Source organism: Nestor notabilis, unplaced genomic scaffold (assembly GCF_000696875.1).
Source record: "Nestor notabilis isolate BGI_N333 unplaced genomic scaffold, ASM69687v1 scaffold16171, whole genome shotgun sequence".
In the NCBI taxonomy this organism is placed as follows: domain Eukaryota; kingdom Metazoa; phylum Chordata; class Aves; order Psittaciformes; family Psittacidae; genus Nestor; species Nestor notabilis.
This window is the reverse complement of record NW_009915464.1, coordinates 39,180-63,933: the sequence shown is the minus strand read 5'-3', so window position 1 is coordinate 63,933 and position 24,754 is coordinate 39,180. Positions and strand designations below refer to the sequence as shown.

The window sequence follows — 24,754 nt, the reverse complement described above, 5'->3', positions numbered from 1 at the left end:
AATTTCTATATATAGCAAGATTATTCCACACTTGTCCACCCCAGGGATCCTTACACTTTTCCCTGAGGCACTTGTCCTTGGCTATTCTGGATCTAAGGATAATAGCTTGGATGTATCAGGGGCCTGATTCTTTAGGCAGCTCCAGCCATCTGTGTTTGGCTAATGAAGGAAGACAATTTAACAGGTACCCCAAACATGAAAATGATGGATAGTCTGAAAAGTGAGTATTTAACATATTTAATGTTGCCATTTCTTGCAGAATCAGGGTCTTTGTAAGCCTGGAACAAAAACCAGGAACACTGTGGGAAGTTAAAAGCCTAAAAAGGAATTGGCCATCTAGCTACTAAAAAACTGATGAGTTTCATTGGTTTTCAGGCCAAAACCCATCATGACAATCATAGAATAGTTTGGATTGGAAAGGACCTTAAGATCATCTAGTTCCAACCCCCCTGCCATGAGCAGGGACACCTCGCACCAAACCATGTCACCCAAGGCTCTGTCCAACCTTGCCTTGAACACTGCCAGGGTTGGAGCATTCACAACTTCCTTGGGCAACCCATTCCAGCGCCTCCCCACCCTCACTGTGAAGAACTTCTTCCTTAGATCTAATCTAAACTGCCCCTGTTTAAGTTTAAACCCATTATCCCTTGTCCACTGTACCACTACAGTCCCTAATGAAGAAGAGTCCCTCTCCAGCATCCTTATAGGCCCCCTTCAGACACTGGAAGCTGCTCTGAGGTCTCCAGCAGCTTCTCTTCTCCAGGCTGAACAGCCCCAATGTTCTCAGCCTGTCTCCATACGGGAGGTGCTGCAGCCCCTGAGCATCCTCGTGGCCTCCTCTGGAAGTGCTCCCACACACATCTGTCTGCTTAGCACATACCTGTCTGCAAAGCACACTCTGGATGTTGGATAACAGCTGTAAACATAAGCCATGCACCACACCTTGGTACTGCAGGGCACTGGCTGCAGTGAGAACACGCGACAGCCACAGCTTCAAGTGATGAATCAGTTCTCAGCACTGGAACAAACAGAAGCAAGAGAAAATGTGCCAGGAATGAATCCACCACTGGTTAATGGACACTTTCAGCAGATACATGGATACTGCAGGCCTGTGGGCAATGAACAGAGCTGACTTTTAAGACTCTACTGGTCCATTAAAGTAGTATTTATACTTATTTTTGTCATCAGTTTTGGCTGAGGAACTGCCTGGAGGAACAACCCACCCTCATGACAGGCTGCGAGGTTCAGCTCTGATGGCTCTCCGAGCTGCCTGTGTCAGGCCCCGCAAGTCCCTGCCTGTGGGGGAACAGCACAAGCACTGCGCATTCAATGCTCCACTGCTTTCACCAGCTGCAAGGGAGCTCTCAAAACAACAAACCCCAATGAACCCCAACCCCTCAGTTCTGTTGTACAGACTGAAGTTTGCATTTTCAATGCAGGCAAATTTACTGCAATTTCATAACAATTTACAACAAAGTCTGTTTCGTGTTTTCTAAGTAGAAACACAGCCTTTATTCAGCTGCGGGAGGTGTGATATTTGACAATGCCCAGTGGCCTTTCAGAAAACCAGCTGCCAGAAGGGTAAAAATACAAGATAAAGAGTCCTGAGAGATAAACATTTATTTCCATGTGATCAGCACGTCATGATATGGTCACGACTTGAGCCGCTGACAGGAGAGGGATGGGTTTGCTTGTTAAAAATACATGTTTCTTTCCAGCAGGAAGGATTTTTTCTTTAAAACAGACATTTCATACTAGGCAGGAGTTAAAAACAATGGCTTCCTCAGTGTGACAACACAGCTGGTAAGCACTGGGTCCACCACCACTGTCCCAATACACAGACTGCAAGTTTTCCCTCCCGGTTTCTCCCTTCCACCCCTCACAGCAAAACACCACACATGGAAAAACAGGAGGGAAACAAAGAGGTAGACGTAACGACAACCATGGTGCTGTTGTAGAAGTCGTGCAAAATGTCTCACAGGCTCCACGGAGTTTCTTTTCCCTTTGTTCTGTGTTGCAGTATTACTTGGCAGCAGTTGACACAGATAGCAAACAGAAGTGTTCTTTTACTATTTGTGGTGTTTATGGTCAGCACAACAGAGAAAAGCACGTGAAATAATCTTGGGGGAGGGGGGAAATATCAACTCTATGTTTGCCACACACAAAATTATAATGGGAAGAGACACCTGATTTCTCTAAGAGAAATGCTGCTTCTGGTATCTGCCTACATTTCTGAGAGACATCTTGGCTCATGGAAAGGTTTGATTAAGAAGAAGTCCAGTGAAATACATTCCATGAAATAATAGCAAACAGGAGCAGCCCTTTGCAATATCACTGAGAGACACTACATCCATTTAATCACACAAACCAAACCCGCAGGTAATGCAGGAGGGAAGGAAAAAATCGGAGGCAAAACCAACCGGTACCAAGAAAACTCGTTTCTACCATACAAAATGAACACCACTGTAATTTGAAGGAACTAACTCAGTTTAATAGGACAGTTGTTCACTGAATAATCATCCAATGGTAAAATAAAAGCTTTAACTTTAAAATGCATAGAATCCTTTTAAAGACTTCTTCCACAATACAGCCAGGTAGTCTAAAGGTTGTACAGGCGAACCCAAGCTGCTCAGAGGTGCTGGTAACCTATGCAGATGTTTTAAACCAGAGTGTGGTTTCAATTCTACTCTCCCAATGGTTGCTTTCTTTAAAAAACAGTGTAAAAACTATCAAATATGCAATTTTGCAAAATAACCCTTCATTTCTTATGGCTCCATTATTTCCAAACAGTACAGTACCCCAGGTGTAGAATTATTTTGAGTGATTGTACCAGATGACCACAAAATCCCCAGCTGACTGCCAAGAAAATGCACCCAACCGTGGACTCATGATTTGGAAATCCCAGTTTGAAGTACCTTTGGTCCCAAAATGTTACATCAAGGCAAAGGGGAGCAGTTGAATCCTGTCACACACAGTGATTGGTATCCACATTATCTCATACAAAGAGGTGAGAAACGTGAACAGCACTTTATGGCAGTGTCAGACAAAAAGAAGTGACATCATTTGCAAACCAAGTGACTAATGGACAGCACCACAGTGATCGCTGGAGTTTTACTGCTCTAAGATGCATCTGGAGGTGGAGAAGAAAGCTTTTGATTTCCCAGTAAGCAACTGACACTGAAATCTTGCTTTTCACAATCTGGTGAGAGCAACTTAAGAAAACAATCCTTCCTGCAAGAGACATGACTGCTGCAATACTCAACAGAACTGTCCAGAGCAGACAAGAGCAGCTGTAAGGGACACGCACTTGCCAATGAGTGCTGAAGAAAACACTGCTCCTTGCAAAGGGGCAGATCCTCTTCCTGTAATGGGACTTGAGCAGCAACACTAAACCATGAGGACTTGTATCATTTCAATGGTAACAACTTGTTTATGAACAATTCAACACAAAACGTAGAGATATTTCATGTGCAACCCTGGCAGAGAACCATCTTTATTCACAACACACTTAAACGCTGCGTTTGCACTTGTGTGTGCCACAGCGTTTTGTCTGTGAATTTTTCATTCTTTAGCACTTCATACATTCTTCCATTTCCCCCAATATAAACCCAGAGATATATTAATTAACCATTCTGTGATCAACTGTATGGTTCATTAGCATCATTTTCTATGGATGGCATGGCAACCCCCCGACCTGTAACACCAGAAGGAAGAACCAAACTGTAACCAACAGAAATTCACATTCCTCAAACCAGGCTGTGGAGCTCCAAACTGGCTTGACCAGCATGGTATTTTTAGCACAGAATTTCCTATGCACTGGATCCACTTTTCCCCTGAAGAGAAATACTTCTCATATCCAGTTTATCCTCTTTGATGGAACAGCATCCAAGTTCATGCTGGGAGGGTACTTCAGAGTTTCTTAACAGTGGTTTAATTCCACAGCAACTCAGCCGTAAGGAGACACGACACCAGGCTCTTCACATTTGCCAATGCAGGCAGGAAAGAAGCCTAAGACCTAATACTATCTACTCACCCTATTGAAACAACAATCAGTGCTTGGAAACAAACGTCTCGCAATAGTAAGCACTACAGAGGAACAAACTGAAAATGAACAGGACCAGATAAATCAAATGATTATCATTATTGCGCATTACTCATTTCTTTAGGCAGCGTGTGAACACTCACTATTGACTGCAATCCACTGGAACAAAAGAAATACTGCATTTGAAAAAACAATATGCTCTTACACGGAGGTCACAGGATCTGTAAAGAACGATCTCCTGATGTGAGCTACTGTTGTGCAATCTGCTTAGATAAACTTCCCTTTTTATGTATCACTCCAGTCTTCCCAGCTCAAAATAAACCCAGTTGTCCTATGGGCATCTCCATGGTTGTGATCAAACCACCTGGTGAAGGGCAGGAGTAAAGAGCTTGCCATTTGCATTCTGCACTTTCCAGAGCCCGTTTACACCATGCACAGCAGATGTAACCGCTTCAACAGTGCCCTTCTGCAAAAGGGCAGATTAAATACATTCATTCCATCAGCTGTACTTTAGCAAGAGCAACAGGGAAAAAACCCACCAAACCACACTGCCACTTCCTTTCGGGGCATACCTCTTTTAAAAGGGATTACCCATTACATCAGAATTCAGGTGTGTGACTGGCTGTAGAGAGGTGGGATAGAGAAACAGGACCCTACCAAAATGTGAAGCTGCAGGCGACCACCATTCTTTACCTCCCAGCTGCAGGGGTTAAGTCAATGAGGGGCCTCACACACAGTTTAGGGGCATAATTTTGCACCCATCCCCACTGAGCCACCTCAGGGGGCACAGGGGTGCCATAGTTGTCTGGGTGTTTTTCCATTAAGTCAGGGAAATGGGCACTGCCTGTATTTTGGGATGCTCTTAGCTCCCCGCCAAAGGGAACACTTGGCCAGGCTTTGTATTCTGCACACCACCCGCTGTGATTCATGTAGCAGGAGAGGGAGGGAGAAGGGGGATCAATATTGCTAACTCAGAGCCAAAACTACTGAGGGCTTACTTTGTTCTCAGTAAAATTACTCTGTAAAAGGCAGTATGCCAACATCTGAAGTTCTGGCTATCCTGCTCGTATTTAGAGATTAGTTTTATTTCAGGAACAGCTCTCGCAAATCTGTGCATAATCACACAAACACAATGCCAACTAGACCTGCCAGGAGTAAGACCGTACGTCACAGACATCCTACGTATCTGAAAGCATCTCCTGTTCCAGTTTGCCCTTCAAATCAACTCATCCTTCTTCCAGTATGGTTTTAGCACAGTGGTGAGCTAACTAACACTGCCCTCCATGTAGTCATTCAGAGTAGTTACCATCCTTTTATGCAGCAGTATCCTCCTATAGATTTGTGACAGAAATTACACCTATATTTTCTTTTTAAGAAACTAGTTTTTCTTCTATGACTCCTTAGCAAAACATTAAGATGGTTGGCATTGAATTATTTCAACTCTCCCACAAGTACATTTAGTGGTGTTGCAACTAGCAGGGAGAAAAAGGCCTCAATGAAGCACTCAAAGGTCACCTTGGTTGGACTGCAGTATACCAAATACAAAGGTGGCTCAAAATCCCCAGCAGCACCAGCAGCCCTTCAGAAACAGCTTCTGATGCCGGACCAATAAAGCTTCCCTCTATTCCCTAAGCTTTATGTCTTTCCTTCACTGTCCTTTCACCTTTAAAAGTGCATTTTCAAAGCTGATACTGATGGCCGAGATGCATTCTGAACAAAAGGGGAAAATTAACCAAGCGAACTTTCTATTTTCCAGGTCTCCTCAGAACACGAGATTGTGGCAACACACGGAACTGGGAAAGCTGATGGCACAACCACAGCAAGGATGGGGTGATCCATCAAACGTGGAGAGCTCTGAATCACACTACAACGCTGCAATGCTATTTTTGAGGACGATTCCTCACAAAACACACCTGATGCTCGATCTTATTTGGGACTTGGGTTTAGATCAACGTGTCTAATACAACACCTGCTGACTGCGTGGCTGCAAAGATACCGCCACCAGCTCTGTCAAGTATCTTTGACTGCAGCACAATGAGTTGCAATAAAGTACAAGTTGTGCAAATGAGGAATCTCTACCACACCAATGCTGTACAGGCTACTGAAGAGACAAGTTGCTGAGTTTTCTGAGCTCTAACTACAATGCCAAGAAGTACTTGTGGTGACAGAGCTTTCTTGTCACAGACATTCTTCTACGGTGGTTGTACGATTGCACCTTTTGTCCAAATGCTGGATTTGCTTAAGTGTGGGTGAGAATATACATTTTTAAAAATACAGACAATTCTTAAAATAATACATCATCAGGTCACTATGTTACTGATCTTCACTTCCAGCAGAGTTCAACATTTCCCTGGGGAGAGGTAAGAGTCCGTCCAGTATTTTCCTTTACTCTTGAATATTCACATTTGCACATACAACATGATACTCATTTGCAAGAGCCTGGATTCCCATTGTGTCCTCAGGTCCCACTCCACTTTTAAAAGAGGCAATGATAAAAATACTGAAAGATGCAGTACCACATACCACCCGACAGGAACGCAAACGACTGTATGCCCACCAGCCACAGGTTACTGAGGGTCATCTCCCGAGAAATAGCTTTTGTTTGACCCTGTGGTGGAGGAAAAGCTCCTAAAAGAGAAAGGAAAACATGTTTAATGCTTCTGCAGCAGGAACAAGAGCCTTAATGCAGGATTCTTTATCACTATTGCTTGTCCCCACAACCAGTTATTTGGTTACTTCTGTATTACGCTGTTAAACTTCCAAATGACTCTCCAGCATCACCAGTTATCTTCAAGAAAATAAAATTACTCCCCCTTATCTTAATTACTAAGAACAATTTGCATTTCACCTGCATATAAAGCATAAACTTCAAAGCATTCCTTCAAAGTGATTATCCTTATTTTCAACCTTTGCAGGGAGGTCTGACTGTCAACTGAGTTTTCTGTGTTACTTGTGAAGTTTATTAACACCTGGATGATCAAATTGAGTGGATTCCACAGGAATCTTTACAGCTGCTTGTAATGATGTTGTATAGTGTGAAGAAGCAACGCATATACAGTGTCAAGGTTCCTCTTGGGATATGTAAATATATACACACAATACACACACTTTTGGTTTTTAAGCAAGTTTTCACCTGTTGTTTGAACACTCACTGCCCAGTCACTCACACACACTCATGGAACACTGTCAATCGCCACACAGTTCTGTAGGAAAACTTCACTGAAATGCCTGTTCAGATGACAAAGACTGGCAGGACACAGATAAAAAAAAAAAATCATTTTTCCCTATTTTGACTTTTTCTGACTTCCAACACTAAATTAAATGTGTCTAAATGCATCAGAGCTTTATGATCCTAAGCAAATTGCATATATTTACATCGGCATATTAAATCTGCATTCATCTTCCTGAGCTGCACAAATGCTACATGAGATGAACCACTTTCGTTGTGGTTATTCCTAAACAGCAGATATAAAACCTCTAAATATACCAGAGAAGACGATGTGCTTGCTGCAGCATTATGGAGTCACAACCACTCCAGAAGAACAAGAGATGAATGATTCAGAGTAAAGACACAGCAGTGTCAATTCTTCATCTCAGAAACCACACAATTTGGGCCATTAGACACCATCAGCAACTTAGCTCTGCGCTTCACATTTGCAATCACTGCAGGAATTGCAATCAAGCATTTAAGACAAAACTTTTCTTCCTGCATGAATGCTCTTAAACTAAAAAATAACCCCAGAATAATTAAAAAAACCTAAGGTAACCCTTGATGAGCCCCGTCCTCTTCTCACCAATATGCATGTTCACACATGGGCAGATTTGCCACAGCATTTATTCCTCAGCAATTCTCACTGCTAAGCTTCTATTTGTCCACAATGCATTTGTTCTTCCATGGCCCATTTGTTTTCCTGCACCAAGGCTGACCTTTGGTTTAAAGAACTTTCCTTTCTCCTTGGTAGAGACAGCAACTGTCTCTTCCACCTCACCCAAATCTTACAGAGAAAACAATCCTTCACTTTCCTGGCTGGGACAAGCCAAACACTTTGAGTTGTCCTTCACAGACATGACTCCTCCTTCCCCTTCCTCATCCCAGCACCTATTATTTGTTCCATTTCCAGATGAGGTTTCAGATCTGGTACAATGAACAGTGTTTTTGTAGCACTGGTGAAAACCCTCTTCCCACTGCCCTGCAAGATGACACTGCTGACTTTCCAAGTTACAACACACCAGCTGGCTTATGATCAGAGTGAATGAGGAACATGATGACTTCAGTATACAATTACTCATTTCCAACTGATAAGCTCCTGGTTTATAGTTTGGGGTTTTTAATTAGTCTCCAAGTGCTTTTGTCCTGCCAAATGTAATCTCGTTGGGGTTGCTGCAGTGTTCAAGGTTATCCCTGCTGAAGACTTCAGAGAAATCATGAACTCACTGAGCTTTCCAGTAGCTGCTAAAACAGGAGTCCTTGTATTGCTTTTACCTGCAGCTATTAACTGTAAAGAGCTTTAATTTTATAAATTACAGGTGTTAACACACACCTTTAAAGAAGGATGGGACAGTTTCACATTCAAATTTTAGGCAGATACTTTTTTTGTTTAATTTTAAGGTGTCTAACGTGACAGGTTTTCCCCAGATCAACCGATGTTCTTAACACTTAGGAACACAGCAAAAAGACAAAAAGATGGTTTTGGCTTTATTTCTTCTTCCCAAATATGTCAAAAGGAGGTATCCCTAACCAATGTTGTTGTCAATGCAAACTTCTAAGTTTCACGTAGCATTAATCCAGCTCTATGAAGTAAACTTTATGAACTAACAAGTTCCTAAACAGTGTGTATTTAAAAAATCAAAACACTGTAACAGCCCTATGGCTTAAAACCTGGCAGTGTTCAAAGCCAGGCTAGACAGAGCCTTGGGTGACGTGCTCTAGTGTGAGGTGTCCCTGCCCAGGGCAGGGGGGTGGAACTGGATGATCTTAAGGTCCTTTCCAACCCAAACCACTCTATGACTTGAGACAACGCACACACCAATACAAAGCCAGCTCTTGGGCAGCTTCAGGGATTCCCCCATCAAATTAGGCCCCAGGACTTTTCCAGGGGTTTTCCACAACTTGTAACAGCCCTTTTGCAGCAAGCCAACACAGGCAGTGTGAGCAAGTGCTCAACTGGCACAAATGGCAGTAACTTTAAATGATGCTAATTTATACCCACTAAGGTCCTATGTCATCACACTTACATTTGAAACGTCTTATTAATTTATACTGATTACACTGGCAAATTATACACAATTATCCTATTTTGGAAGCACATTTCTATGAATAAATCTGATTATATCCATTAAACTCTGAAACTGATTTTGGGGGTATGACTTATTTTAATGGTACTTGTGAAATAACGTCTCAGTAGCAAGAATTCTTTACCTCCTACTGACTACACTTGTAGTTTTAAACAGATTCACAAAGTTATTTGTCTAATGAAGTCTAATATATGCATTGGGATGCGATCAATAGGGCAGGGTCTGACTTTTGCCATCAATGATGGCTGAGTGACAGCAGTTACTTCACAGAACAAAATACAGCTCTGGGTTGCTAAAGAATTCTGTGAATCTTTTTAAGCACTCCAATTGATAAATTAAGCACTCAAAATCAAATTAAAGCAGTCTTTGCAATAAATCATCTAGAACAAGTAGCGTCTTTAACATAGTCACTCCGGAATATGAAACTCAGTTGATTGGAGAGACTGTGATACCTGCTAACAAAGAGATGATTCTTCTCCAGAAACAAGTTGCTTTATTTCATCTGGAGTCCCCTCAGTCTATGTTTGATAAACTCCCTTTCTTGTCCATTGAAATAAAACTCTATTTTTAACTCTCTGGACAAATTCCTCTGTTCTGTGTTCTGTGCACACATGCCAGAGGACAAATGACATACTTCAGTATCAACTGCATGGAGGGAGAGAGCCTTGAGGAAGCACTTCTCCAGCTAGAGTTTCAGAGTATTTACCTGGTATTTTAAATCCCATGTTTGCCAGTATCTCTTCAGTTATTAATGCCCCAAGTTTATTCAGATTCCTCTGGTCCATTAACATTGGAAGTTACGACAGAATATATATGTATAAATAGTGTATATTATGACAGAAGTGATCCTCAGTACCTCACAGCAACGAGGCTGGTACCGACAGCAAAGGGCTGCAGATCAAGATTCCAAAGACTTTCTGCTATTTAACTCTTATGGATCCATCTAATCCTAACGTCCTTCTGTTTAGTTTAACAGGAAACTGAAGAGGACCATGGTTTTGGATCAGACCTTCAGACTACTTAAATCAGTTTTCTCCAACAGTACAAATGCCAGAGGCCCATGCTAAATAGCCACGCTAAGCAGATAAAATAACCTGCCTCATTTAAGAGTCTTATTTAATCCCTTTAACTCGAGAACTTACTCATTTTAAACCCTGAAGGTTTTAGATCCTCTCCAAACTTAACATAAACTCTAAATACTTCTACTACATATGTAGATGTTTGCTACCTTTTTGCACCTTGCTAAGATTCCACTCAATAAAAAGCCCCAGCAGCAAGTTCCACAGCTGAACTACATGTTATTGCAGGAAAAAAGAGGATTTCCTTAGATCCGTTTTGAATGTGCCGTCTGCCAAACACTACCCTGGAATATTAAACTATCCTATGTTACCTGGGTGATTTACCTTTCCTAGATCATTTTTGTCATACCTTTTTGCCACATAAAAAGTAGTAATACTTAAATCTACTATATTCATCTGAAGAATGCATATATATATCCTTAAAACATTTTGAGATCCTTGTAAGAAAAGCCATTACAAAGCACAATTCTCTTTGCTAGGTATCATCCTACCTGTTTCATAGAAATGTGTCAAGAGATCCTCCTTTTCAATGAATCGTTGATAAAGCCAGTGTGTAAGAGCTTCAGGCTCTGCAGGTACATCTTTAACTGGGAAAATCCTACCAAAGAAACCAGCACAAATTAAACCTAGGCCATGTGTGATGAGCAAAGCTCTTCCCTTCTGCCCAGCCCACCCCAAAATAAGGAGAACAAGAGCTGGGTATAAATCTAACTGCACAGTTCATTGTCTCTCTGATTCACGGGTCACAGAGATATTACAGATACGTAACTGGAATAGTTCAGGTTACCAGCCAAATACACACAGGTACTATTAGAGTCTCCCAAATGCTGTGCTACAGCATTTGATCAAAGCTGGAAAGTTGCTGGGGCTTTTTAAAGTACAAAGCCACCACACTATTACTATCCTTCAAAAAATACAAACCAAGCAATGAAGCTCATGCTTCAGAAAGACTGAGAAGGTCTGTCCACAGTTTTGAAGAAACAGTTCTCAACAAACAGCAGCCACGTAACAGCATCACTAAGTACCAACGTGTCTGACCTCTGTGCTTTCCAAAGGAGGCAGCTTCTTGTCTGAAATGTCTAAGGCAGGTTTCACACTGAAAACTGCCCATGTAAGTAAGTGTACTCGAGTATTGCTACTCTATTTTAAAAATCCCAGTGGAAGAATCACCAGTGTTTTGGTAGTTCTATGCTGAATACTAAGGGTCTACTTTGAAAATCAGATATCCAGGGCAGAATTCACATACAGAACCCCCAAATAACCCACCAATCCTCACTGGATTTTGTTTCTTCCAAAATTGAATTTCAAGTCTTACAGTAATGGTGCAATCTCTTCAGTAGCCCCACGTGCCTAAGGGCTCTTACAGAGAAGAACTTACATACCTGTTGTGTTTCACTGGGAGGCCAATGCAGGAGAGATTTGTGTATCAGGCTATCCTGAAAAATTCATACTCTGAAATGTAAGACCTTGACTGTAGGTTTCTCTTTCCAGGTGAGCTCCCTGTCATCTACACCATGCTCCTGTTTTCATCAGTGGGGTTTTAATTTGATTTTCAACACAGTCTTGATTGACTGGAAAGACTTTGAAGTAATGTCACGATCATTTGGGCAGTGTCTGAACACACACAGGAGTATCAGTTACAGAAACAAGATGCTCTTGAAGAATGCTTTTGTTGCTGTTACTGTTTTCAACATCTTTGCTTGCTTTGTTGCCAAATCATCTGTACCTACTCCTTTCAGTTTGATGCATGGAAATAAAAGCTGTCAGTGGAGGAGAAAAGGAGCAAAGCATTGCTCTAATGAACCTGCTTCAGTATACAGAGATACCTTGAATATAAGGAGATGAACAGTTACATTTACCAACTAGGGCATTGACATGAAGTCAGGTATTTCTGTAACCTTTGCAGGAATTCTACCTGTGTCCTTCTCACACTGTGGAGTTCTCTGTGCTCTAGTAAAGCAAGGCTCAGTAACTAGAAATTTGCAACTGTTAGTAAAATACAGCTTGAAGAAAAGTCTTTGTCAAAGACAAATATTATGAAATAGCTGGTGGTGCAGTAAATAGCTCAAGTCCTCAGTGTGCGTATTAAGAATGATGACAAAGACAGGTAAGAAAGAACTATTTTATCTTGAAGCCCAGATGTTGTACAGCAGATTAAACCAGGGAAAGACAAGTAAAAACACATCCTCTGCGAAAGGACCATTTCTGTGGAAGCTATAACACTATGCCAGACTTACTCTCTGTCCCCAGACATAACTGAGCTGCCAAGCACTATTTTTACTCTCTTCTGCCTATCTGCTGTGAAGAGATAAAGAGACTCAGCAACTGAATATTGTGTTTCACACGGTATTTTTGAAGGCCAGATGCTTGCTTACGCAAGTCTGAAGATGGCTCAGAACTAACAGGATGCCTGTGTGGGCTCAGGACAGAAGTCTAGGGTTACCTGGCTTTGCTGTCTGTAAGCTGCAGATACGCTCCACGTCCACTGCTCAGTTACCAAATGGATAACAACTCTATGGCTCAATAACCAAGTAAGCCTGGTATTTGCCCAAGAATGTACCTTCTAGTCTGAAAACATCACAAGATCTTACAAGATACTCATTAGAAGCAATTGATGAGCTGGCACTTTAATGGAGCAGCAAAGCAGTGTAAGTGATACCAATATTGTGAGAGGCTAATGGAACGCAGCACACCACTTTCCTGCTTGAATCCATGGAGGCTCTTGTATGAATCAATACAGTACCAGAAGATTTGAACCTCTGGATATCAACTCTGCTTCTTAGAAGTTGAAGGAGAAATCACTCAGTTGGAATGGATATTAATGCGGAGTGGAAACCAACTGGTTTTCCAGTAACGTTGCCACGATTTAGCAGTGGTAAGTACAAGTGTATTTAGAAGCATTTTCAAATGTATTTTTAGATTATCCAGAGTTATTTTTAGAAGCAGAACATTCTTACTAATGAGTGAGCTAAATCAGAGATGAAATGTTTATTAAAAAATCCTTCAGCTCTGGAAACAAGCCCATCCTGCACTAGATGAGGTGAAGCTACCTCCCCCCCCCCCCCCCCCCCCCGTATTTATACTAAGCTTACTGCCAATATCATCATTCTCTGCCCATCAGACGGCTCAGCTGGCATCTGTGTTTTGTAAGAATGCTCTCTTTAAAGAGACTGGCTTCAGGGAAGGTAAGTGAGAAAGCCTACTGATACAAAACTATGCAGATGACCCAAAATAACAGTGGAAAGCCATTGCTCTGACTGGAACAGGGTAATCCACAGCCATCGGCTGTGACATCTGGCAGGTCTACTGTTGAAAAGTGCAGGAAAGAGTTTCTTCTTTGCACAAGACATCTAAACAGGCGCCGGTGTGGTCAGAGCATGAGCATCCTCATGGCTCTACCCCACCAGGCCTGCCACTAAAAACAAGCAGTTTGCTGATCTCCTCAGGAAAAGAAGAGGTTATCACCACACAGAACTGTCCTGACAAGGAACAAAATTAACAGGTAGTATCTGAAGGTTCTAGATTCTCTTGGGCACTTACATTTTTCTAGCTTTTGGACAAAACTAACCTGACACTGCATAAAAGTAAGAGCATCTTTGTTACTAGTGTGGCAAACAAGGCATTTGATAGCACTGGATAAGCTGACTTGACCAGAAAATTTAAGTGGAATGGCAACACCTCCTTTGATTTCTCCTCAAAGGGGCAGCTGCTTTGCTGTCATCAGGGGAGGCTGAACTTCAGTAAAAGCAATGCCACCACAGCCTGCAGCCTGTACCCTGAGAAGTGGTGGTGGAAGTAAAGATGTACTCTGATGGGAGTTTGCAAAGCTGTCTCAGTAGTGAAGCATCACCTTCCACCTGGAGGTTCCCTGTCTACAACTGCAAGGTGACAATGGCTGTGGGACACCCCACGTAGGTGACTGAGGGATGCCAGCTTCCTTAAACTGCTACGCAGATGTGTATCTATGTCCAAAGCCAGAATGTATTTGCACAAATGACAGCCTGGGAAAGAAGAAAGGATTTAAAAAGAGATACAAATGCCAAAGCCATGGTGGGACACACAAGGAATCACAGAGACTTAGCTACTCACAGGCCATTTCTCAAAAGATGCCAAATAATTTTCAGAAAGATGTCATTTTCAGAAACATTTAATCTCTTTTAAATGGTCCTTATTGGAGAAACGGCCTCTGATTCTGCATTAAAGTTCTAAAGTTCATAGATACCACCTTTAAATAGTAGTTGCCTTTCATTACCTGTCCTACCCTGAACTCAAGTTCTTTATTACCCCCTAATAATCATATTTCTAAATCATATTATTACCTGCTGTTTCAATGACTCTTTAAATAAACCCAGCACGATGAAAGCTGCTGGTACATCTCAGGCATGACCAAAAATAAGTTACTTGCACAAAAAAAGCATCGTAAAATATATTGCCAACTGGATGCCCTTCATGGACATTTCTGTGGGGCTCATTCAGCAACCACAATGTATTCCATCTTATTTATAGCCAGGAGCCTCGTTTACTTCAATAAATCTGTATCAATGTGTACACAAAAAAGGAACTTCCTCAGTAGCTGAAAGCTTGTTTCCACAGCAGCATCGTTCAAAAAGTGGTATGAGGAAGGAAGGTGACATCGTGCTCATCGCAGTTTGGCACAAACACAGATGACTTAGCTGGAAATAGCATGGTACTTTCATGCAGCATGGATTTTCTACTGTGAGGTGTCCCTGCCCGTGGCAAGGGGTTGGAACTGGATGAGCTTTAAGGCCCCTTCCAACCCAAACCAGGTTGGGATTCTATGAAGTGTAGCGGTGGAGGTGACTGTGGCTGGCTCTGCCTCTGGGCCTCAATCACTATCACACAGGGAAAAAGTGGGATATGGTCATACAAAGGTATGATCTCGAGGGAAACTAATGCAAAAAAACCTGACCCTGCACCATTCTTGACTGAGGGGAAGCCAAGCATTGCGCAAAAGCCACCCCCGGGGTTCTTTCAGTTTTTAACACCTGGGTTTTGACAACAAAACTGCAGCATGTGGGAAATCTTACTACTGGAGAAACTTGGGAGACCAGCTGAGAAACACCAAGTCAGTCAGACCAAAGAAGTGATGGGCGTAAGAAAAGAAGAAGTAATCCCAAACCTCAGCTCACTGCAGGGAAATGGTGAGAGCTGAGGACAGCAGCCAGTATGCAGTGCTGCTACATCCACACCAAACCACTCAGCTCATTTCTGCTGAGTGTAACTGCAGGGGATCTGGATTTACGGTCAATACGTATCATAAAGTGACCCAAGCACAAAGCTAAACCATTCTGAGAAGAGGAACCAAACCTTTCCAACAGCCTCATTAGAAGGCAGGTCTCAGAGTGATGCCTCTAGTCAGAGTTGCCTTGCATCCTCCAGCCCCTTGTGGGTTTTTATGGTGCTCACTGCTTCAACAGATGGGCTGAAGTTTCCCTTCATAATCCCAGCACCGTCTGCCCTGGAAGGAGTTCATTAGATACCTTCCTTGAGCACTATGTTTCAGAAAGCAAACCCAGTTTCTCAGCTGGGTTTGCTCTCTGAAAACTCATTTCAATGAGTTTTGAGACAAGTCTGTCAGGGTCAAAACATTATCAGACGGTTAGAGGGTAAGTTCTCACACCTTTCTGTTTTGAAGAACCTGAAACTTGGTGACTGTCCTTTTTTCTAGGGAAGTTTCTTTTGGCATCCTGAGGAACAACCAGGCCACAGCTTACCCTAATTCTGAACTTCCGAAAAACATGTCACTTGTACCAAAAATTGCAGTTTGAAAAGCAAGGTTCAACTCATGATCACAATTAAGCTTACAAACACGCAACAAAAAAGATTACTGGATTAAACTGATCCACCTCTGCCATGTCCATCAGCTGGAAAAGTATCCAATAATGAAATGGTAAGGCTGGTTGCTGTGCCCTCTAGACTCCTCTGTTGTTCCCTACCCTAAGTCGGATGGAAAAGAAATAATCCTCCAGTAGAAGGATAGGCTATGAGAAAAGGAAAACACTGGATTTGAAACACCACAAGGCAGAAAGAGACAGGTTGTGACCAAAGGAAAGAGCAGAAAGGACTGTCTGAGCAGCCAGAACAAAGGCTCTGCAGTCTCCTCTGCTCCGCTTTGAGTAGCACAGCAACTGCTGCTGTTTTCTCTTTTGCTGCCATACATCGATTCCTCACTCTGGACTACTCTAAAAGGGGAAAAGCATGTTTAAATCCCGGTTCTCCTTTCACACAGTAATGATGGCATCTGGTCAAACTGTTCTCCAAATTACAAACAACGTGGCACTAAATGAAGGAAAATGGGGGGAAACCAACAATCCAGACACACCTGATATACATTTCATGAACATTCCACAGAACACCTGTGTCAAATGCAGAAGAATAGAAACACCTCTGACATTACTGTCCTTGGAAGACATTTCTGACATATCCATCTTTTTAAAGATGAAGCCCACTTTACCTTGGGTTTTCCTTTACTAATAGAGTTTGTTTCAAAGGGTTAAATAAATGCACCAACTTTCCAAGGGACATCTCAGGGCTCGACACAGCACAGGCCTTTTCATACCTCAGTCACCGATTCAATCCTTGCCTACACTGGTAAGGACAAAGAGTAGCTAATACCCAGCTGTCATCAACATTGAGAACTACTGAGCAGCCACTGCACAGTAAGTGCTGGTGTTCCCAGCTGACAACCCCATCGCTGTTACAGCAATGTTTTGATCTCCACATAGAAGGTGAACTTAAAGAAGTAGTTTAGATTCCCAGGTCAAGTTGTACAGCTACACAGGTCTGGTGCATCAGCCTCCACACTGTGGCTTGACCAGCTTTCAGGGAGCAGCACCACACAGAAACCTCCCAGAACTGCTCCAGAGCAAGATCTGACATGGAAACAGGCTCGAGACATCACTGCATTTTTGGACCTAGGAGGCACACGCGCAAAGCTGTTGAGAGGCTGTTTTCCACTCATCTTACCTATAGTTTCAAAAATAAGCTCTAGGACACTGATGTGAACCCACTGGGCTTCAATCCTGGAGAAGGTTCAATAAAACAACAGAAGAGCTGTAAGGTTTTCTTTAACATCAGAAACCCTCCATGAGGGAACAGCTGTTCCCTACTCTTCCCTGTTTGGCATCCCCAGTTTCCCTGGCACATACTCCACCTTCACAGGATCTCGGTGGTACCAACAACTCTGTTCAGCAATACATGATGAACTCATTTCATCAGATTATCAATATATGATCTAAAGTTGTCAAAATCCTGAAGGTGCCCATCACATTACAGCATTCCTCTAAAAAGATAACCCCTTCTGAGGAAAGTCAGGTCATCTGGGGAAAAATAAACACATACAAAACATCAGCTGCTGTAATGCCCTGAGGGGAATCCAGCAGGAAAAATTCTGTATATGCAATAGAAAAGGATGATGCAACACGAGTAAATTCATGTACACACACTGTTCAGTCCCTCTCTGCTAATCCTGCTAGGGATAAATACATCCTTTACATAAAACAGGAAAATATTTTTAAAGGCACACAAAGTATCTAAAAATAAACGTTATTGTCAAAAACACTGAAGCTGAAAATTCACCACATTCATTCCAAGCTACAGCTTTAATTCCAGATACATTAAAAGGTCTTAGCATATCACATCTAGATGATATGCTAAATCTGGACAAAAGGATACTAAAGCGATGAGACTTTTTTGGGTATAGAATTATCAAGGAGAAGAGCTGCAGAAGGACCTGACCACGGCTGCAGGTGAAATTAAATACCAGTAAATGCAAGGCAATGAATACTGGGGAAGGAAAAAAACACCAGCAGCTACACGTACACTGCCACAGCCTCTAACATCAGCTATTATTACTCTGTAAGTGATCCTGAAATCACTGTGGGGAAACTCAGGATGTCAAACAACTCAGGAACTAGTTATAGCAGAACCAGAAAAGGCAGAGACAAAAGTAAGAAGATAATCAGGGAAAGGCTTTTGTGTAAGGATACACCAAACATATGAAGACTTGTGAGGCTGGGAGAGGGACAGGGGCAGCTAAGGCAGGCTATAAGAAAGCTGTGCAAAATCACAGGCCACAGAGCATGTCACTGAAGAGCGATTCATCCAGTGATGGCAGCATGTGGGAACAGGGTGCACCCACTGAAGGCAGCATGTGGAGAACCTGATACAAGCAAAAAGGAAGTGGTCCTGGCTGCCACCCTCAAGAAGAGTCATGGGAAACAAAGCATAAGCAGGTTAAAAACTGTATGGGACAAGTTGATGAAGGCCAGGTCCACCAGTGAAGGTCCAGATGCGACGCCAGCTCCGAACACAGTACAGCCACCCTGTGCTGATACGCAGAGGGACCTGCTCCAGGCCAGGGTGCTTTGTTAAACACATCTTTAGGAACTGCTACCCTGCATCCAACAATAGCCATTCTGGTCCAGAGGACACATGCTGAGACTTGATGTGCCAATTTACGTATTACCATGACTGAAAAGTTAGGCAAAGCTCCAGTAAAACCCAAAACACTCAGTTCTCGTTTTAGAGGTATGACATCCGGAGCTCAGCCTTCAGAGGCAGGCTGCTGTATTAGTTCCCATTTGGGGCATGCTCCAAATGGTTTTACAGGGTCAGCTCTAACAAGTAGAGGTTATTTTTTAAAGAAAGCAAAACAAAAAAATCCCATAGAGAGGCTTGGCCCTGGCTAAATCAGGGATTTAGACCCTCTGGTAGAGAAAGAACCAAACTTACACCTGACAATAAACATTTCCAATGTTTTTCTCTTAGAATTTTAGTACTACAAGAACAGCAGCATTCAAGTTCAGTACAAGGAAAGTTACATCATCTTTATGCTTGTCCTCAAAACCAGGTTTTGAGTACACATATTTAGAAGCAGGAAGTTAATTCAACTTCAGATAACTTCTTTAAAGGAAGTATTTTTGGAAGTACTCTTTAGTAGAATTCTAAATACATTCAACTTGTAATTATCCCAGAGATCTGGGAGAGCACTAAGGTGACCTGAATAAAGCACAATAAATATTATGATGTCTTACATAAGTGTAAGTATGTTCACCTTCACGAAAACTTGAAGGTAAGTTTCTATAAAAAGCAGGGACAGATTTAAGCTGTGGAAAGGAGCTCCACTGAGCACCCTGTACTTTGCATCTCACAACAGTGACACAGCAGTGATGCTGCTGAAGGTCATTCCCAGTCAAATTGCCACACAAGGGATCCACAGAAGGATACCTGACAGCTTACAGGAAAAGCCTAAAAGCTCCCTAAACCAGCAAAAGGAAATTCAGACAAAGCAATTCCGGGACAACAATGCGATCAACTTAATTGGTATGGAAAGAGAGTTAAAATATTTCTGGAGATTTCAGACTTGTGATTAACTGCAAACCAAAAGCAAAATGCAACTTCCCTCTCCATTACTTTAGGTCTTGAGACAAAAAGCTGCTGAGGAGGAAAGTTTTAATATTCCACCCCAGGTGTCAGTGAGATTTATTACTAATTCCCAAGTGCTGCTCTGCTCAACTACTAAGAGTATGCTTTGAAAAAGCTGACATTCCTTTGTCAGAAAGACAAATACAGTATATAATAATCTCTCAGGAAATCTGTTATTAAATAACACTGTGCTTTTTAATTTGTTGTTATTAAGTAAATAAATGAAAAAGAATCAAGCTGGGTCTACCAGCACCTTAACAGGACAGTGGAAAAGGATGACTTAGCCATCAGATCTATTCCCCTTAACTATATCCAGCCACAGGATATTACTGAAAAACTCAACTGTGCTGAGGTATGAAATGGTCACTGAACTTCTCAAATGAAAACTGTGTTGAGTTTAGATAACACGAGTTGCCCACCTGTGTGAGACACACACAGAAGCCATTGCTACTGATTTCCCATATCCTGAAACATGCTGTTAACTCATTTGTGAAAACTTGTTTCTCAGTATTTTAGTTCAATGTAAAAGTAGAAGGTTTATTTCCTACCTGTAATGTACATGTGTCACCGTTGGTTGTCGGTAGCCAAGAATCCAAGTTTGGATGTCTAGAGGTTCACCTTTGGGATATGCAATGGTTGCATCTATCACCCACTGGAGGCCTTTTGATTTGCTCTCTAAGAACAAAAAGAAACGTGGTATTAAAGTAGCCAGAAAGTGCATGACACTTATTTGACAGTTACTCCATTTTTGTAGTACTTCATGAGGTATGAGACACAAAAAAAATGAGAGGTGAAAACCAAATCCAGATTTCACTACAGAGCACAGAAATACTCTTAAAAACTTCAGCTAGACCAAGATTTTACTTTCATCATTATTTTTGTTGCTCTTGCATATTGTGGCACACAGAATGGAACAAGGTCACTCACTGGGTATGAGCACAGCCACGTAACATGTTGGTCCAAAAGTCAGGTGCTTCCCCCTACTTGCCAAAAGGAAAACTTCAAAAATAGAAATCAACTTTCTTGGTCTGCACTTTAAGCACATTTAGAACTGGGACTTTTTAAGAGCTCACAGTTACGGCTCACTGATGAAGCAACAGCCATGCAGATCCCTAAAAGTTCTTAAAAATCTGAGTTATGAGATAAAGAGGAAATATATCATGTTGTGTATTAGACAAGAAACAACAAATCAACATGGTCAATTTTCACAATGGAGAGGAGATTGCATTCTCAAGGTCCCACAAGGACTGATGCACCAGTACATGTTCATATGCTGCTCAGCATAGTTAGACACTAAAATTAGGATCAAAGGAGGAGAAAATATTTGCTATGAAGATTACTCAGGATTATTTTAAATCCAAACATAGGTCACTCCCAGCAATAGTCAAGGTCAGATATCAACCTAGCCACGACCTCTCTCTGGCATGTCTTTAATTCCCAGGTTTGCAAAGAGGGAGAGCAGAGATGTGGAAAGCAAACCAGGAAGGAGGGCACACTGCCAAGGTGGCACTTCGAGTTTAGCTTGTCAGCTTTATATCCGTTCTGTGGGAACTGGAGCTGTCTTGTATCCGAGGACATGTTATGTTCAGGTTAGTATAGTAACATGCTTACTTCATGCTTAATGCACTAGTAGAGGAATATGCTTATATCATACCCAGCAATATCTTAAAGCATTGAAAAAGCTGACTATTAAAAACAGCCACCTATTGGCAGAAGCTTGGAAGAGGTGTAAGGTTTTAGTACCAAGTACAAGACTCTGCAAGTCTGCAGCTGAGATACCTATGAATGAAATATGACAGGTTGGCAAAAACACTGTTGGCATGAAGAACACGCACGGGGAAAGTCTGTTCACCATTGCTCTCGGTGCAAGAACAGATGTATTCAAAATGAAGCCAAAAGGAAAAGTTTCCAGAGCAAACAGAGAGAAGTGATTCTTTGAGTGGAGGGGAATGAAACTGTGGTAAAACTTGCCGAAGGATGTCAAAGATGCCGAGAGTTCAAGAGGAAACTGGACAAGTACACGGAAGGAGGGTTAACCAAACAGACAGAAACCCCCACGTGGCTTGGGAAACCTACCACACTGGAAACAGTCAGAAACCAGGAGAGTACGCACACGTATGATGCTGTGTTCCCACTCTTCCTGATACCCACTAGCAGTCCCAGACAAGATGCTGGGCTAGACAGATGTTTGGTCTTGCCCAGCATCACCACTTGAGTCTGGCAGAAGAGCTACCACATACCTGAAGAAACCTGCAACACCCAGTCTGAGGTGCACTCTAACCCCACAGTTCTTAACACCAACTAGAACAGAGGCATAAGGGCTGACTCACGAGTTTCTACTTGCATTTCAGTTAACTTAATTTGCATTTCATTTCATTGAGTGTGAGAAGACAATTACAGCAACACTATCACATCCATCTATCAGTTATTTTAACAAGCAGCTAGTGTTTTCAGGGTGCCTACTCAACGATGGAGTTGTCCTGCTTTGCTACAACCCCACATACACTACCTGAATACAGCTAGGCAGTATTTCCTAGGTGATGAATTATCACTAGCTATTCCAAAATTTGATGCAGGGCAAACTACACAGGTCGAGCTGAAATATCCAGTGTCACCTTCTGGAAATAGAGTATTGTAAAACCCTGATGGACACATGAAATGAGAACATGAGGTCCCATTAGAGGCTCCAGGCTTGCCAGCATCATGACAGAGTGCTTGTCAAGTCTGTCTTAAGAAGAGCACTAACTACAGAGTCCTTCATTTTAAAAGTAGCAATGTACTAGAGACAAGCCAATACGAAATTAATAGTAAATCCACAGAAGTATTCATTTAGAAATGGATTTCGGAACAAAGCCATTCAATTTATTATTTTCCCAGATGTAAAGGAAGAATGGCTAAAGACAAGTGAATTGTCTGAGTAAGCAACAAAGATCATTAATTGCAATTAAAAAGTGCCAGATGAATATGGGCACATTATCTTATTTACAGTAAAACGTTTTAAATCATTTATTAAATATTTAACCAGCATTTCAAACTGTTCTTTCAGTGGATAATGGTTCAAACTTCATTATGGGAAGACTCCCGCAGTCCTCTTCTGTGTCTGTTTCCTACCTTCTGCTTTTGTGGAGCAGAGCTGCTGCACGTATTCCTCAGACCAGCTCCAAACTCAATTCCAGCCCCTTCCAGGGTAGGGTGGGGACATAAACCCACCTCTGACAGCCTACCAGGAACCCCAGGTTAGGAAGAAAAACAGTGTAAGTTTCTGAAGGTAAGGTCAGCCTCTATAGACCCTCCTGTAGAGCGAGCAGGTCTTAGCGCAGCTACGTCCACGTGCAATTACCAAGACGTGCTCTCAAATCACAGTCACAGGCATTATTTTGGCATGCTCTGGTTTAACATACACCTTACCTCATTATCCAAGATCTCACACTGCCAAAAAACACCTCAAGTCACCAAGGATTGCAGAAAATTAATTTTAAAGCAAATCTTGCTGTCCTTTTTGGGGGGTTGTACTTAGTTGTGCCCTGCTCATGAGTGTATTTATTTTAAAGCGATAAAGCTCTAACAGAACCTGAGATTGAAAAAAAGACAAGTGCACACAACACAAGGCGTAGGACCTGAGTATCTCTGAGGATGCTGCTTTCAGGCCTAAGCAGGCCTTTGAACAAGAATAAACCCTATTATTTTTTAAATGGAGCACGCTAACAGGAACTTAGAACAGAAAAATTGCTGCATTAGTTACAATATAGAATCCCAGACTGGTTTGGGTTGGAAAGGACTTTGAGATCACCCAGGTCCACCCCCCTGCCATGGGCAGGGACACCTTCCACTAGAGCAGGTTGCTCCAAGCCCCTGTGTCCAGCCTGGCCTTGAACACTGCCAGGGATGGGACATTTACCACTTCTCTGGGCACCCTGTGCCAGCGCCTCAGCACCCTCACAGGGAAGAGCTTCTGCCTTAGATCTAACCTGAACTTCCCCTGGTTCAGTTTGAACCCATCACCCCTTGTCCTGTCACTCCAGTCCCTGATGCAGAGTCCCTCTGCAGCATCCTTGTAGCCCCCTTCAGACACTGGAAGCTGCTCTGAGGTCTCCACACAGCTTCTCTTCTCCAGGCTGAACAGCCCCAATGTTCTCAGCCTGTCTCCGTACGGGAGGTGCTGCAGCCCCTGCTCATCCTCGTGGCCTCCTCTGGACTTGCTCCAACAGCTCCATTTCCTTCTTACACGGCGTGAATCTCCTTCTAGCACAAGTGGAAGATTCTGCTATCTCAGATTGCCTCCAAATGGTGCAGCCTGATGTGATGCTTTTTCAATAGTACATAAACGTTCAGAAAGGGCCTGCAGGCATCTGTCCTACACAGCTGCATCCAAACCACACAGTAATAATGTATCTTAGTGTGAATGGTACATACTTGCTTTTTAAGTGCTAAGACAAGACTGAACAATCACAACAGAAACTTTCAGGGTCAGACAAAAAAAAAAAAAAAAAAAAAAAAAAAACCAAAATAAAGTTTATGCAGTTTCCTAACTTGCGATTTTATTTTTCCTTTAACTCAGCAACAGAGGCAAATCTGCATAAATATTTTCTTCCTTATTTTTGCTCCAGCTGTAGATTTGGTGATAGTAAGTTGCTTCCTATTTAGTTATGAAGAAACTTACCATCAGCATTATCAAGACATTCAGTGCTCTGCCATCCTCTATGGTCCTTTCACAGCAGATACTTGACTGTCCACAACCACAAATATATTGTGGTTCAGAGCTTCTCTTTGCCCCTTCTATGTCCTCTCTGGGGATACTCTCATTTGACTATGCACAGGGCTCTTTAAACCCACCAGCAGATCATCAGTGTTCACCACTGAGAAAAAGCGCAAGTTATAAAGACAGCCTTCA

General features: G+C 42.3%; 1 protein-coding gene across 1 annotated transcript in view; it reads right to left on the bottom strand.

Moving 5' to 3' along the window:
* Window positions 1-5,358: 5,358 nt before the first annotated feature.
* LPGAT1 (lysophosphatidylglycerol acyltransferase 1) overlaps window positions 5,359-24,754 on the bottom strand; it is a 58,497-nt gene continuing 39,101 nt past the window's right edge. Inside the window, exons 5-7 of the mRNA XM_010024157.1 lie at window positions 20,412-20,538; window positions 10,908-11,014; window positions 5,359-6,670 (exon numbers count right to left, since the gene is read on the bottom strand). Of these exons, the coding sequence (XP_010022459.1) occupies window positions 6,519-6,670; window positions 10,908-11,014; window positions 20,412-20,538 (386 nt within the window). The 3' untranslated portion in view covers window positions 5,359-6,518. The remainder of the gene's footprint in view (window positions 6,671-10,907; window positions 11,015-20,411; window positions 20,539-24,754) is intronic.